We start from the raw sequence: 15,710 nt of genomic DNA on the forward strand, positions 1-15,710 counted from the left end.
TGACCCAAATCATATCCATCATTGCATGTTAGGCAGATATTTAAAAACAAAAAATTTCTTTTTTTTTGAGACGGAGTTTTGCTCTTGCTGCTTAGGCTGCAGTGCAATGGCGCAATCTCGGCTCACTGAAACCTCTGCCTCCCAGGTTCAAGCGATTCTCCTGCCTTAGCCTCCTAGGTAGCTGGGATTACAGGTGCCCACCACCATGCCTGGCTAATTTTTTTGTGTTTTTTGTAGAGATGGGGTCTCGCCATGTTGCCCAGGCTCTCTTGAACCCCTGGCTCAAGCAGTCTACCCACCTCAGCTTCCCAAAGTGTTGGGATTCCAGGTGTGAGCCACCATACCCTGACCACTTTCCCTCATTTTAATGGCAGTGTTTTAGTCATGTGGTCTCACCTCATAGCAAGAGAGACTGGGAAATAGAGTCCCAAGTGAACAGCCACATGCACAGCTAAAATTCTGAATTTCTAGGGAAAGGCAAAGGGACATATTTTAGGGGAGACATCTAGCATTCTGCCTGGGAAATTTAACTCCAAAAATGTAAAGATTTTAACCAGAATAATTTCTGAAAGGTTTGCAGCAGCTTCCTTGTTAGAAGTTCAAAACAAAACAAAACAAAAGCAAAAACAAAAAACAAAACCTCTCTTTCTTTAGAATGCAAATGCTTTGTAAGTGAAGGATGTATGTTTTATGATGTAGACATTACTAGTTATGTGACACTCTTGGAACAGATATGGAGTTTGAGCTTAGAGGTGCCATTCTCCTTCTCATTAGGAATTTGATTCTTGGCATTTTTCTTGGGATTTAGGAGAAGCATTGAAGAAGACGACTAAGATAATTGGGGGTTGTCCTGTGAAGGCTAGTTTGGGAGAGCTTGGGTATATTTAGCACAGAGGAGAGAACAGCAAGAATAACAAATGAGATTGTTATTTTCAGGGGTTGAGGAGCTGGAGGTAGGAGATGGCATGTCCCTCTTTTTTGCTTCTTCTGAGAGTAGAATTGTGAATAGAGAGTAGAGGATATTAGGCTTGAGGCTGACATTTTATTTCGTTACATTAGTCCATTCTCAGGCTGCTATAAAGAAATACCCAAGACTGGGTAATTTTTAAAGAGGTTTAATTGATACACACAGTTCTGGAGGGCTGGGGAGGCCTCAGGAAACTTACAATCATGGCAGAAGTCACCTCTTCACATGGCGGCAGGGGAGAGAATGAGAGCCGAGCGAAGAGGAAGCCCCTTATAAAACCATCAGATCTCATGAGAACACACTCACTATCACAAGAACAGTATGGGGAAAACCGCCCCCATGATTCAATTCTCTCCGCTTGGTGTCCCCCTCAACATGTGGGGATTACTACAATTCAAGGTGAGATTCAGGTGGGGACATGGAGCCAAACCATACTAGTTGTCAGTCATCTAGTGAGAGGACTTGGCTCTTTGCCATTGGATGTTGCGTATTCCTGGTTTCAGACGTTGTTCACTCAGTCTTTAGACTTCAGAGGAATTGTTTAAGTAGTTTAAAGACTGAGTTCACATAGGGAACATTCCTCATGAGAAAAAAGTTTATTCTGTGTCCATTTTGTCTGTCTTATTCCCTAGGTAGGGAGTATCATCCAAACATAGTAATGCTGCTAACCATATTGCTTGCATAGTACTTTATCATGGAACTTCTGAGGCTTCCAGACACAACACCTGCAAATTTTCTATTCCATAAAGCTGGTCCTCAGGCCTGTCTTAGATTCTTCATAAAGATCTTGACTTCTTCCCCACTCGAGCCATCTCTCTCCATCCTTGGAAACCTCATGGGACATCATGCATGATTTTCTTGTAGGATTTATTTTCCCTTTAAAGGAACATCTGTGTATTTATCTCAGCTCGTTAAGTTGAAGGACTGCCTTCTTCATCCTTATGCCCCCTGCACTGTCTAGGACAGAGCCTTTCCACAGTGGGCACTCAATAAACACTTCTTGACTTCGATTGGATAATTCCCCAACCTCACAGAGTTTAGACTTAGAGTTTGCTATTGGGAGCATCAATCTTGCTCTTTGTGTTGACTCATGAAATGCTCTATCTCATCTGTCCTCCTGTTCTTAATCTGTAAAATGAGGGGCTGGATGAGTTGGTCCCTAGGCTTCCTTCTAGCCCTGATTCATTCTGACTCAGTTCTGGGCTGGAGCAGACACTTGTTGGAAAGGCTATCCAGACGTTGGCAGCCTGTGGGGGAGCCTCATAACCCGGATGCTGCATTGCCCAGGTCACTGCACTGACACCTTTCATGCCCCGGTCGGGCCATGGGGTGGCAGGGCCACAGCCGGTGACGGCGTGTGCTGCCCTTCCCAGGTACGTGTGCATTGCCATGGAGGCTTTGGACCAGCTGCTCATGGCCTGCCACTGCCAGAGCATCAACCTCTTCGTGGAGAGCTTCCTCAAGATGGTGGCCAAGCTACTGGAGTCGGAGAAGCCCAACCTGCAGATCCTCGGCACCAACTCGGTAAGGAGCGGCCCAGGGGGCTCCAGGTCTCCCAGCTGCATCCTGGGGATTGGCAGGGGAGAGGGAGACCTTGGGGTCGTCACTGTCATGTTCTGTTTCTATTTGGTTCCCAACCCTAAGTGTGACACACTGCTTGTTTTAGGGTCTCCCTTTGTGTGAATAAAGGGCCCTTTCATTTTTTAATTTAAACAAGTATATAGTTTATATAGATATAAAATAAAATAATTTTTAAAAATAAAATTCACCACTTTCAAGCATCCTATTTTAAACCCTGTGGTGGCCGGGCGCAGTGGCTCACACCTGTAATACCAGCACTTTGGGAGGCCAAGGCAGGTGGATCACTTGAGGTAAGGAGTTTGAGACCAGCCTGACCAACATGGCAAAACCCCCATCTCTACTAAAAATACAAAAAAAAAAAAAATTAGCCGGGTGTCATGGTGCACACCTGTAATCCGATCCCAGCTACTTGGGAGGCTGAGGCAGGAAAATCACTTGAACCCAGGAAGCAGAGACTGCAGTGAGTCGAGATCGCGCCACTGCCCTCCAACCTGGGCAACAGAGACTCCATCTCAAAAAACAAACAAACAACAACAACAACAACAACAAAAATGTGGTTTTAGTGTATTCACAAAGTTGTGCAACCATTATCTCCATCTAATGTGTTTAGCGCTAGATTGATGATCTCCAAACTTTTTACTAATAGAATTTTTTCCCCTCAAATAATTTTAAGTGGGGCCCCAAATGGATATAAAAATCGATGGAAACAGAGGCTTTCTTTGGAGGGCAGGAAGAGCCCAGGGCCCCCACCACTCAGCACTCTATGGGGGCATATCTTGAAAGCTATCCAGGTTATGCCTCTTTCAAAGATAGAGCAAAGTGATGTCCCCAGGACAAAGGTACCAGATCAGTGGAAAGACCACGGGGAAGCAGGACACAGGGCTTCTGGCTTAGTTTTGCCCTTTCCTCACTGTGAAGCGTCGAGCAGGTTACCTTTTATAGGCCTCAGTCTTTTCATCAGTACCATGAGCAGGTTCAGCTTGGTCTCTGTTAGTCCTCCAAGCTAATGCTGGTCTCAGTGGAGGTGGCTGCGGTCGTGGGAGAGTATGATATTGTTAGAGAAGAGCTATCAGATATGTCAGAAACTCCCTGCTTCATGTGTGCATTTAAACATACTCCCACACCCTGGTTGTCTTTAATATCTTGCCATCTTTCCCATTCCTTCCCCTTCAGGACATACTTTAAGCTCCAGGTCTTCATGCAGCTTAGATATGACTATTTTACAGATCTTAAGTGAAGCCTTTATCTATCTGCAGATATCACAAAAGTTTAAGGTTTGCCCCTTAGCCTCCCAACCTGAATTCTTATTTTTTTATTTTATTTTATTTTTTTAGACTGAGCCTCTTTCTGTCACCCAGGCTGGAGTGCAGTGGCATGATCTTGGCTCACTGCAACCTCCACCTCCTGGGTTCAAGTGATTCTCTTGCTTCAGCCTCCTGAATAGCTGGGATTACAGGCATACGCCACCACACCTGGCTAATACCTGTGTTTTTACAAGAGACAGAGTTTCGCCATGTTGTCCAGGCTGGTCTCAAACTCCTGGGCTCAAGTGATTCACCCACCTCAGCCTCCCAAAGTGCTGGGATTACAGGCGTGAGCCAGCGCGCCCTGCCCCCAACCTGAATTTTTATGGCATGGGTCAGAGCTGCTTTCCTGTTCTATATAAGTTGATTCAACCAGAAGAGAGTCTTCCAGCTTTCCTTCCAAGGACCAAGAGTGGCAACCTATACAGATTCCCTTCTCTTTCCTCTCCCTGGGAGCCAGCTGCCTTCGACACATTACACATATTATAGCTAAGGGGAAAGTCCTTCGTCAAGTTGCCCTGGCAACGGCTTCAGATACTGTTTTAGTTGTCCTGTTTAAGATAACTCCAGAGAACATCTGAATGGAAAATGAACCAGCCACCATGCATCTGTGGGGGCCACTGGAAGCAGGTGGCCGCCAGCTCTAGCTTCGCCCACAGGAAATCCTAGCCCAGGGTAGGTGTTTTGTCGGCTACGGCCTGGAAAATTCAGTGTCCTGCGAATTCCCCATCGCAGTGAATCATCGCATCAGCCAGAGCAAGTTGACTAATGATTGCTGTACTGCAGATGATGATGATGATATAAGGACAAGCTCTTGTCAGTGAGTTAAGTCAAATATTTGCAGTAGCTCCAGAGTGCAACTTGGAAGGCAGCCTTTTCTCTTGCTGTCCCTGTCTGATGCTCTTTCCGGCTCTCCGAGCCCAGACCTTCTTGAACCTTCCTGAGAAGAGTGTTCTTTTGCTCCTCATCATTTTAGACCTGCCAGCATGCTAGTGCGTGACATTATCTTAGAGTCTAGCCCAGGAGTTCCAAACAGGTCTTCACAGGGATTCAGGGCTTTGTGGGGGGAAAGGGGGAACTGAGGGAGGAGGAATAGAGTCTCTAGGCCCTTTACTGCTACTTCATCCAGTAGCCACCTCTGGGGTTTTTTTTGTTTGTTTGTGTTTTGTTTTACTGAGGCAGAGCCTCGCTCTGTCACCCAGGCTGGAGTGCACTGGCGTGACCTCGGCTCACTGCAACCTCTACCTGTGAAGTTCAAGTGATTCTCCTACTTCAGCCTCTCCAGTAGCTAGGATTAGCTGGCCAAATGCCCAGCTAATTTTCTTTTTCTTTTCTGAGACAGAGTCTCGCTCTGTTGCCCAGGCTGGAGTGCACTGGCATGACCTCAGCTCACTGAAACCTCTACCTCCAAGGTTCAAGTGATTCTCCTACTTCAGCCTCTCCAGTAGCTAGGATTAGCTGGCCACATGCCCAGCTAATTTGCTTTTTCTTTTCTGAGATGGAGTCTTGCTCTGTTGCCCAGGCTGGAATGCAGTGGCACGATCTCGGCTCACTGCAACCTCCACCTCCTGGATTCAAGTGATTCTCCTGCCAAAGCCTTCCAAGTAGCTGGAGCTACAGGCACCGGCCACCATGCCCAACTAATTTTTAGTAGAGATAGGGTTTCACCATGTTGGCCAGGCTGGTCTCAAACTCCTGATGTCAAGTGATCCGCCCGCCTCAGCCTCCCAAAATGCTGGGATTACAGGCGTGAGCTACAGCATCTGGCTCCAGTTAATGTTTGTATTTTTGGTAGAGACAGGGTTTTGCTGTGTTGGCCAGGCTGGTCTCAAACTCCTGACCTCAAGTGATCCACCTGCCTTGGCCTCCCAAAGTGCTGAGATTACAGGTGTGAGCTACCACGCCCAGACCTTTTCATTGTTTGTATGGAAGTTTGCAGCATTTTATTTGGATAAAAGGTTTTGCTGCCAGGAAATCAAAAGAAAGGGAAGGAGAGAAAGAAGGAGAAAAGGAAAAGAAAGCAAAATGAATCAAGCTCATCTAACCCCTAATTTTGTTGGATTTCTCAGTGTAGAGATGGGATCCCAAGAAGTGAGATGGTTTGTCTGTGCTCACACAGCTAGAGTGCTGGCTTTAGACAGTGATTCTTTTGGCCCCTGTGCATGTATTAATATTCTCCCTAGAATCTGAGGGGTGGCAAGGTCAAAAGCCCCTCACTGGGCCCTAGATTCCAAAGCGTGGCACCCAGCCTCTGTGCAGATGCCCCCCATGACCAGACTTAGTCTAGCACAAGGCAGCCCCTGGCCTTGTGGGTGAGAAGCCAAGAAAAAAACTTAACCTGAGCCCACTCTTCCTCCCTGTAGCTTTTCCCTCAGACCTGGTTTTGCTCCCTGAATCGGCATAGCACAAATCTCCCCTCTGTAGAGTGTCTCTTCGGAAACCATATGCCCTTCAAGGTCCCCAACTCAGATCAATGAGCTTTGGAAACCTACCGATTCCCAGGGCTCAACCAGACCCGCATCTCTGGAGAGGAGACCTGGGAGTCTGTATATTTTTGCTTCCCATATGATGCCATTTAGGTCTGGGAACCACTGACCCATTCTAGTCTTAATCCTGTGTAGGATTCCTTCCCTCCTTTCCTTCTTTTATTCTTTCTTCTCTCCCTCTCCATGTCCCTCCCTTGCTTCCCTCATCCCAGGTAGATATTCATACAGCTTGTGCTTGATCACCCCAAGGATGAAGTTGTCCAGAGACTTGTCACAAAATCCAAATTTGCTAATACCACTTCTGTACATTACATCCAGTAAAGTACAATTTAAAAAATGTAATTGATGCTTTTTTTTTTTTTTTTTTTGAGACAGGGTCTCCCTCTGTTGCCCAGTCTGGAGTGCAGTGGTGTGATCTTGGCTCGCTGCAACCTCCGCCTCCTGGGTTCAAGCGATTCTCCTGCCTCAGCCTCCCAAGTAGCTGGGATTACAGGCACCTGCCACCATGCCCGGCTAATTTTTGTATTTTTAGTAGAGACGGGGTTTCACCATGTTGGCCAGGCTCTTCTCAAACTCCTGACCTCAAGTGATCCACCTGCCTCTGCCTCCCAAAGTGCTGGGATTACAGGTGTGAGCCACCGTGCCCAGCGAAAATTTAAATGATGCTTTCCAGCCCTTAATGAGAATACTAGGGCTTTGGATCATGATGAGGGACTGGAAAAGCCAGGAGAAGGTGGGGAGGCAGGGCCAGCTAAGCTCCTTACTCGCTGGGAATTCACTTCTGCACACCTGCCTCATTGCATGATGGGTGCAGATTCATGTCTTGGGGACAGTGTTAATCACTACATGTCCTGACTTTTTAAGGGCACTTACTAATGATAAACTAAAAATATTAAATCTGATGATGCCGAGATCCTCTACATAAACAATCTAATATATTAGCCTAGTGTATACAAATGGTAAAATATTATGAAGATTCATAGATTGAAAGTTTATACTTTCACTTCTATCTCACACCACACACAAAAATTAACTCAAAATAGATCAAAGCCTTAAATGTAAGAGCTAAAACTATAAGACTCTTAGAAGAAACTATAGGGATAAGTCTTTATGGTCTTGGACTTGGCAATGGATTCTTAGATATGATATCAAAAGCAAAAGCAACTATAGAAACAACATAGATAAATTGGACTTCATCAAAATTTAAAACTTTGTCTGGGCACAGTGGCTTACACTTATAATCCCAGCACTTTGGGAGGCCAGGATGGGTGGATCACTTGAGGTCAAGAGTTCCAGACCAGCCTGGCCAACATTATGAAACGCCATCTCTACTAAAAATACAAAATTCAGCTGAGGTGTGGTGGTGCATGCCTATAATCCCAGCTACTTGGGAGGCTGAGGTGAGAGAATTGCTTGAACCGAGGAGACAAAGGTTGCAGTGAGCCAAGATCACTCCACTGCACTCCAGCCTGGATGACAAAGTGAGACTTTTTCTCAAAAAAAAGAAATTAAAACTTATATGCACCAGGCCGGGCGCGGTGGCTCAAGCCTGTAATCCCAGCACTTTGGGAGGCCGAGACGGGCGGATCACGAGGTCAGGAGATCGAGACCATCCTGGCTAACACGGTGAAACCCCGTCTCTACTAAAAATACAAAAAACTAGCCGGGCGAGGTGGCGGGCGCCTGTAGTCCCAGCTACTCGGGAGGCTGAGGCAGGAGAATGGCGGGAACCCGGGAGGCGGAGCTTGCAGTGAGCTGAGATCCGGCCACTGCACTCCAGCCCGGGCGACAGAGCGAGACTCCGTCTCAAAAAAAAAAAAAAAAAAAAAAAAAAACTTATATGCACCAAAGGACACAATCAAGACAGTAAAAAGATAACCCACAGAATGGGAGAAAATATTTACCAATCATATATTTAATAAGGGTTCAATAACCAGAATATACAAATAATTATTAAGACTTAACAACAACAACAACAGAACAATTAAAAATGGACAAAGAACTCTCATAGACATTTTCCCAAAAAAAGATATACAAATGGCAAGAAGCACATGAAAAGATGCTTAACATCACTAATCATTAAGGAAATACAAATCAAAACCACAACAAGACACCACTTCACACCCACTAAGATGGCGATTAAAAACACAGTCCCACACACAAAAGATGGCAAATGTTGGCAAGGATGTGTGGAAACCGGAACCCTCATGCATTGCTGGTGGAAATGTAAAATGGTGCAGCACCTATGGAAAATAGTTTGGTGCTTCCTCAAAAAGTTAAACATATGGAATTATATGGCCCAGCAATTCCACCAGGTATATACCCAAAATAATTAACAACAGGTTCTCAAACAAATAGTTGTACACAATTGTTCATAGCAACAGTATTCACAAGAGCTGAAAGGTAGAAACAACCAAAAGGTCACATATTTATCATCCCACTTACATGAGATATTCAGTTAGGTAAATCCGTAGAGACAGGAAGTAGACGTGTGTTTGCCAGGTGAAGGGGGAGAGAGGAATGGAGAGGGACTGCTGAATGGATATAGGATTTCCTTTTGGGTTGAGGAAAATGTTTTGGTTGCAACATTGTGAATGACTTAAATGCCGCTGAATTGGGTGCTTTAAAATGGCTAATTTTATGATATGTGAATTTTACCTCAATTTTTAAAATGTTGGACTCTGAGTAACCCAGAGTCAATGGCACACATGCATTTATGCTTTTACTGTGCCACAACCTCAAACCAAGCCCACTCGGAGGCTGGTGCAAAGCGAGTCACCCAGCAGGTGAGGGGGAGGGCGGCTCCCCTGCAGCAGGCCAGGGTTATGGGGATCCTGGAGACGTCCCTCCTTGTGACTCAGGTTGTGCAGCACCCTGTTCCCCCTACCCTAATGCCCCCACCTCAGAAAACCACACGGCCTGTGGGTTGGGGCCTCTACGCATATGTGCATTAGGAGTTTACTGGGCTTTCAAGCAGCCTCCTCTCATGTCCTCCAAGTGGTCCTTACAAACCTTCCATTTCCCCCTAAACTCCCCTCCCAAATCAGCTTCTTCAGTCTCAAATTGCCTTTGCCTTCTTCTCCCACTCAGGAAATGGGGGCTGTCCCAGGGCGCTTCTTCCACTTCCTATGCCCATCTTGTTCCTCTCCAAAGGGTCCCCAGCCCCTCCGGAGCCTCCCTGGATCCATTCTTTCTGCCCCCTCCCCATCTCCACTCTTTGCCTTGCTTTGATTCCTTCCCTCAATCTAAACACAAGTTCAAGTCTCTTGCAGCGTAGTAATAAATTAAATTAATAAACAAGAGAAAAACAAAAAAAATTACATTCTCCTGCATAACTACAAAATGCCATTAGCTTGCCTGACAAAATCAACCATCATTCCTGATCTTATTTTAATATGTCGTCCAAATCCAGATTTCCCTAATTGTCCCCCGTTGTCTACATTGCTATCCTTTTTCAAATCAGAACTTAGTAAAGACTATTTCTTTGTTTTCTACGTCCCTTACCTCTCTTAGCAGCTTCCCAACCTCTCTCTGCCCCTCTTTTATTCGTGACGTTGACGTTTTGGAGGGCAGGTCAGTTGCTTTGTAGAATGCTCCCCATTCTGGATTTGTCCGGTTCTTTGCTGTGGTGCCACTTATCTGACTCTCCTGTCTCTTGTATTTCCTGCAAACTGGAATTAGATCTGAAGGTTTGATTGGATGCAGGTAACTACTTTTGGCTATAATACTTCATGGGGGTTTTGGGTTGCTATACCGGGTATCACAGCAGGAGGCACAAATGTCTGTGTCCCACCTTTACAGATGCCCAGTGTGATCCCGGTCTAGGGTGTGGGAGCCACCCCTCTCCACTGTAAAATTACATTTTTATCTTTGCAATTAGAATCTGTGGAAACCATGAAAATAACCCACTCCCCACCCACCTTGCCCCTCATGTTTTTATCTTTTGGTGGCATTTCTCCCTGGGGTTGCACCCATTTCTCCCTGAATTCACGCCCATTTCTCCCTGGGATCGCGCCCATTTCTCCCTGGGGATCGCGCCCGTTTCTCCCTGGGATCGCGCCCGTTTCTCCCTGGGATCGCGCCCGTTTCTCCCTGGGGATCGCACCCATTCCTCCCTGGGATTGCGCCCATTTCTCCCTGGGATCACACCCATTCCTCCCTGGGATCGCGCCCACCTCTCCCTGGGATCGCGCCCATTCCTCCCTGGGATCGCGCCCACCTCTCCCTGGGATCGCGCCCATTCCTCCCTGGGGATCGCACCCATTCCTCCCTGGGGATCGCACCCATTCCTCCCTGGGGATCGCGCCCGTTTCTCCCTGGGATCGCACCTATTCCTCCCTGGGATCGCGCCCATTGCTCCCTGGGGATCGTGCCCATTTCTCCCTGGGATTGTGCCCATTTCTCCCTGGGGATTGCGCCCGTTTCTCCCTGGGATCGTGCCCATTCCTCCCTGGGATCGCACCCATTCCTCCCTGGGATCATGCCCATTTCTCCCTGGGATCGTGCCCATTTCTCCCTGGGGATTGCGCCCGTTTCTCCCTGGGATCGCACCCATTTCTCCCTGTGGATCTCACCCATTTCTCCCTGGGATCTCACCCTTCTTCACACTCCCTGGGCTTCTTCAGGCCTGTCACTCCAACTGTTCCCACTGGACTTGCCCTGCTTAGTTTCTGTGGTAGGCTGAATGATGCCCCCACCCCACTGCTTAGTTTCTGTGGTAGGCTGAATGATGCCCCCACCCCACCGTTGCCTATGTCCTAATCCCTGGAACCTGTGAATGCCACCTTATATGACAAAAGGGACTTCGCAGATGTGATCAATTTAAGAATCTTGAGCTGGGGGAGATTATCCTGGATAATCCAGGTGTGCCTGATGTAATCTCAAGGGTCATTATAAGAGGGACACAGGAGGATCAGAGTTGGACAGAAGGGGACGTGATGATGGAAGCGGAGGGACAGAGACAAAGAGATCTGAAGATGCCCTGCTGCTGGCTTTGAAGATGGAGAAGGGGGCACAAGCCAAAGGATGTAGGTGGCTTCTGGAAGCTGGAAAGCCTGAGAAAATGGATGCTCCCTGGAGCCCCCAGAAGGAATGCAGCCATGCAGACCTATTGTAGACTTCTGAGCTCCAGAACTCAGATAATAAGTGTGTGCTGTTTTAAGTCACTAAATTGTGGTAACTTGTTACAGCAGCCACAGGAAGCCAAGACAGTGTCCTTCAAATAATTCTCTTTTTCCTCATCCCCCTGAGTGTCTGTGGTCTCCAAGGCTCTGTGCTCTACCCTCTTCTTGCTGGATATACTGCTCCTGAACAATTTCATCAACTCTTGTGGTTTTAACTGTCATCTGTGGACTAGATATGCCCCAATCTTCAGCACTTTGGTTCAAAACTCAGCACTGCTGGAGACCAGCAGGCCGGAGGTGGGTTCTGTGAAGTCAGGTGAGGTCAGAACTGCAAGGCCAGTGGAATGGCCCAAGGCATGGGCTCAGCCCCAGCTAGGGACAGGCTCTGAGAGCAGAGGCAGCAGCTGGTGCTCCCCAAGGTCTGTGTTTCCTGAGTGCAGGCCTTGGAGTCCAGCAGATGGGGCTACCCAGGGCCAGCAGGGATGGTGTCCTGGGGCCAGCAAGGACTAGACTTTCCCAGGAGTCCTTCAAACCACAGCCAGTTTTGCAAAGAGTCTTGAAGGAGGGACTGTGTAATGTGGATGGACAGGAGAGTATGTCATAGATCTGGGGAGTTACTATGCTTTGGCTGGTAGTCAGGAGGTTGGCAGGACATGATCAAGTTAAGATGGGATAGACTGTGCCTCTGGCTACAGTGAAAACTGCCCCAGGGAATTGCTATAAACAAGGGCAGTGGCAAGAAAGGGACAGGCAATGGTAAACTCAAAACCACGTTTTGATTTGCTTTCCAGCTAGGACTTATCTTAAATTTGGGCAACGTTTTTTGGTGCTGATTTTTCTACCCAGATTAAGTCTAGTGAAGCAGAGAAGCAGTTCTCCTTTCTCTTTGTGTAGGTAAATGCAGCAAAAAGACCTTCAGTCCTTGAGCTGTGAGAGAGTTGGGTTTTATATATGCCCCGTATTTTTAACTATAGTTCTGTCACTGACAGCAGGAAGTTGGTTGGTTCAGAAGGCCCACCTATGGAAGAGGGAATGGCTATGTTCTGTTTGGAGAGACTTGGCCTGTGATAAGACCAGGGGAGAGCTATTCCTGCAAGGCCAGTCTTTGGAGCTTTCGCTCTCTATTGACCCTTAGTAACCCTCAGTTTTCACACCATTTTACCTCCTGGCTGCCTGTACCACAGGGTGGGTGATCACTCCAGCAAGCTTGGCGTCCTTTGTTGTATATGAAGAGCTGAAACTTTGATCTTGAAAGGGTGGCCCTAGCAGTGCCCCTGGCCTTTGAAATGTCACATGTTCAAAATCTTCAGTTTGTTGCTATGGCGACTTTCCTCATCATTGCTGTATCTTAAAACAAACAAACAAAAAACCATGATCTTTCAGGATCTCATGCATTAGAACTCACATTTTAATAAAAGTCATCTGTAAAGTATGAATTCACAATTGTAGGGGTGAAACATTTAGGAAGTTCTCGCTGTAGTATGCATTTAAAGAAATAGTGACCAGTCACGCAGGTAAACGAGCCCAGTGGAAACTCATGGAGTGTTGATGACGGGCCAAAAATGCACTGGGGGAGAAAATGAAGAGGCAGTGCGTAACTGTGACAGGCGAGGCAGGTAGAGTTCTGGTCAAACCAAGCCTACAAGGCAGGTGCTTGGGTTACCCCTACTTGATAGGGAAACTGAGGCACAGGGAGCTTCAAGTAAGCTGGGACAAGTAAGCTTGTCCCAGATCACCCTACTAATAATTAGGATTCAAATATGTGGTCTGGCTCCAAACCCCTTCCTGTAGTCATAACACTACACTGCCTGTTTAAGAGGGAAAAGGCCTTACTCACTCTAAAACCTAAGAGTCCCAACCTCATCTCAGCCAGACACTGGCACATTCTGAGGTGGACTTCTGCAATAGGTGTGGTCCTTTGACCAGGGTCCCCGGGAAAAACCCCATCAGACCCTCTGAATCACTGTCACCAAAATTTCCAGCTTAGCCCTCTCATGTCAACCCCTGGAAGATTCAGGAGCCACATAGGGAGCTGCCCCTACAGGGACCCATGACCAGCGCTCCTAGCTGGGCTGCTGGGACTGTGCTTTCATACTTCCAGCCTCAGGGAAGGGAAGCGCCTCCCCACAAGCTATCACACCAAGGGATCCTAAGGAGGCTCAAGATCCTGGTACCAAAAAGGTGCTTTTTTTCTTAGATAGCCCTGTTGCACACACCTTCTCCATGGGAGATCAGGGACTGGCATTAAGTGCAGTCTCACTAGACTATCTAACAGAGCAAGAGTCCTGGCAGCCCGAGGGAATGGAATGGTCAACAGCCCGAGACTCAAGGCTACAGCCTCCTAGGCAGTCCTGGGCCCCGGAGGGCAAACTGTGCTCCAGAGATGGAGCCATGCTACCCTTGGTTCAAGCCCGAACCACCCCAGTTCTCCCCTTCAAAGGAAGTGGCTGTCCATCCATCCAGCCTTGACGGACCTCCATGACCAAGAACATACTTCCCTAGCTTTTCTCAAGGTTCTGCGAGAGCTTTCTTCCCCCCACCCTGCCTCAGAACATTTCTATAGCTGTGGGATGAGTTTACCCTGGGCCAAGTACATGTGACCTGTAGACCCCCTGCCCTAGAACAGGGGGAGCGGGCACTTAAGGATGCAGATACCTGGCCGGGCGCAGTGGCTCACGCCTGTAATCCCAGCACTTTGGGAAGCCAAGGTGGGTGGATCACTTGAGCCCAGGAATATGAGACCAGCCTGGGCAACACTGAAACCCCATCTGTACAAAATAAAAAATTAGCCAGGCATTGTGGCACACACCTGTAGTTCCAGCTACTCGGGAGGCAGAGGTGGGAGAATAGCCTGAGCCCAGAAAGTCAAGCCTGCAGAGAGCCGTGATCACGCCTCTGCACTCCAGCCTGGGTGGCAGGAGTGAGATACTGTCTCAAAAAAAATAAAATAAAATAAAATAAGATGCAGATACTTAAGCCCTACCCCTAGAGAGTCTGTTCAGTAGGATAGCAGTAGGCTGGAGTGGCTCAGAAATCTGTATTTTAAACAACCTCCCTAGGTAGTTCTGATACACATTAAAATGTAAAGAGCTAAGATCATGGGACCCAGTGTGAGAATTCCCAAGCCTGAGGCTCAGCTCCACCTGTCACAAGTGGGCTGAGCTGAAATAATTCACTTGCTCCCTTAATAAGCCTCAGTTTTTTCATCTCTCTAATGGGAGCAACACATGTTCTGCTAAACTCACAAGACTGCTGAAAATCGTATCAGATAAAGGATGTTGTGATCAGCTGGAAAATGATGCATCAATAGATGGCTCCATCTTAATCCCTGGAACCTCTGCATGTGACCTTATATGGAAACAGGGTCTTAGCAGCTGTGATTAAATTAAGGACTATCTTAATTTGAGATTGGGAGATTATCGTGGATTTTCCAGGTGGGTCTAAATGCAATCACAAGCATTTTATTAGAGAGAAGCAGAGGGAGATTTGACACACAGGGGATAAGACGGTCAAGACTGAGGCAGAGACAACACAGTTACAGACAGTTAACACCGATATGTTAAGCAATGAGTGCCACAGAAATATTTACTGTTGTTATTACTTAGACTGTAGGTGTTAACTGGGCCTGGCCTGGCCATTCCTGATGAAAACTCCTATGTCTATGAATAGCCTCTTCTAGAACTCGGGCTTTGTGATGTCTTTTAGATATTCTGAAGGCTTCCAACAGAACAAGGCATGGGTTAAATGAAAGCAAATAAGCTTTACTACACCATATCTGAAATTTGTTTTTCTGATCAAGTGGGATGGGAAAGAACAGTGGGTGGAGTCCCGGGCATGTTAAGAATGGCGTGTTGTTTTTTAAGTGGTGAGTGGAATGTATTTGTTCATTGCCCCAGCAAACACTGCTATTCAATGATTGTGTGGTGTTGAATCCTGTAGGGTCATAAAAAGTCTAAGCCTCTTAGAATAAGAACCTTACTAATAATATGCCTTGAGTTCACACAGTTCCTGTTACTCCAGGAGCTCAGGGAGCTTTTCTGAATCTTCTTTACTTTATTCATGTTCCTAGGAGGTGATAGATACATTTTAAAGAAAAGAAAACAGGCCAGGTGCTGTGGCTCACGCCTGTAATCCCAGCACTTTGGGAGGCCGAGGCAGGCAGATTGCTTGAGACCAAGAGTTCAAGACCAGCCTGGCCAACATGGCAAAACACCATCTACTAAAAATACAAAAATTAGCCAGGAGTGGT

General features: G+C 47.1%; 1 protein-coding gene across 3 annotated transcripts in view; it reads left to right on the forward strand.

The window, feature by feature from the left end:
- Positions 1 to 15,710, forward strand: part of EFR3B (EFR3 homolog B) — a 113,853-nt gene that overhangs the window by 58,024 nt on the left and 40,119 nt on the right. For 2 of the 3 annotated variants that reach the window (XM_025353927.1, XM_025353928.1), the window contains exon 4: positions 2,341 to 2,491. In XM_025353927.1, the coding sequence (XP_025209712.1) occupies positions 2,341 to 2,491 (151 nt within the window). Of the gene's footprint in view, positions 1 to 2,340; positions 2,492 to 15,211; positions 15,327 to 15,710 lie in introns of those variants that run through there. The other variant, XM_025353929.1, reaches the window with a different exon arrangement.

The sequence above is a fragment of the Theropithecus gelada genome, chromosome 13, assembly GCF_003255815.1.
Source record: "Theropithecus gelada isolate Dixy chromosome 13, Tgel_1.0, whole genome shotgun sequence".
Classification (NCBI taxonomy): Eukaryota; Metazoa; Chordata; class Mammalia; order Primates; family Cercopithecidae; genus Theropithecus; species Theropithecus gelada.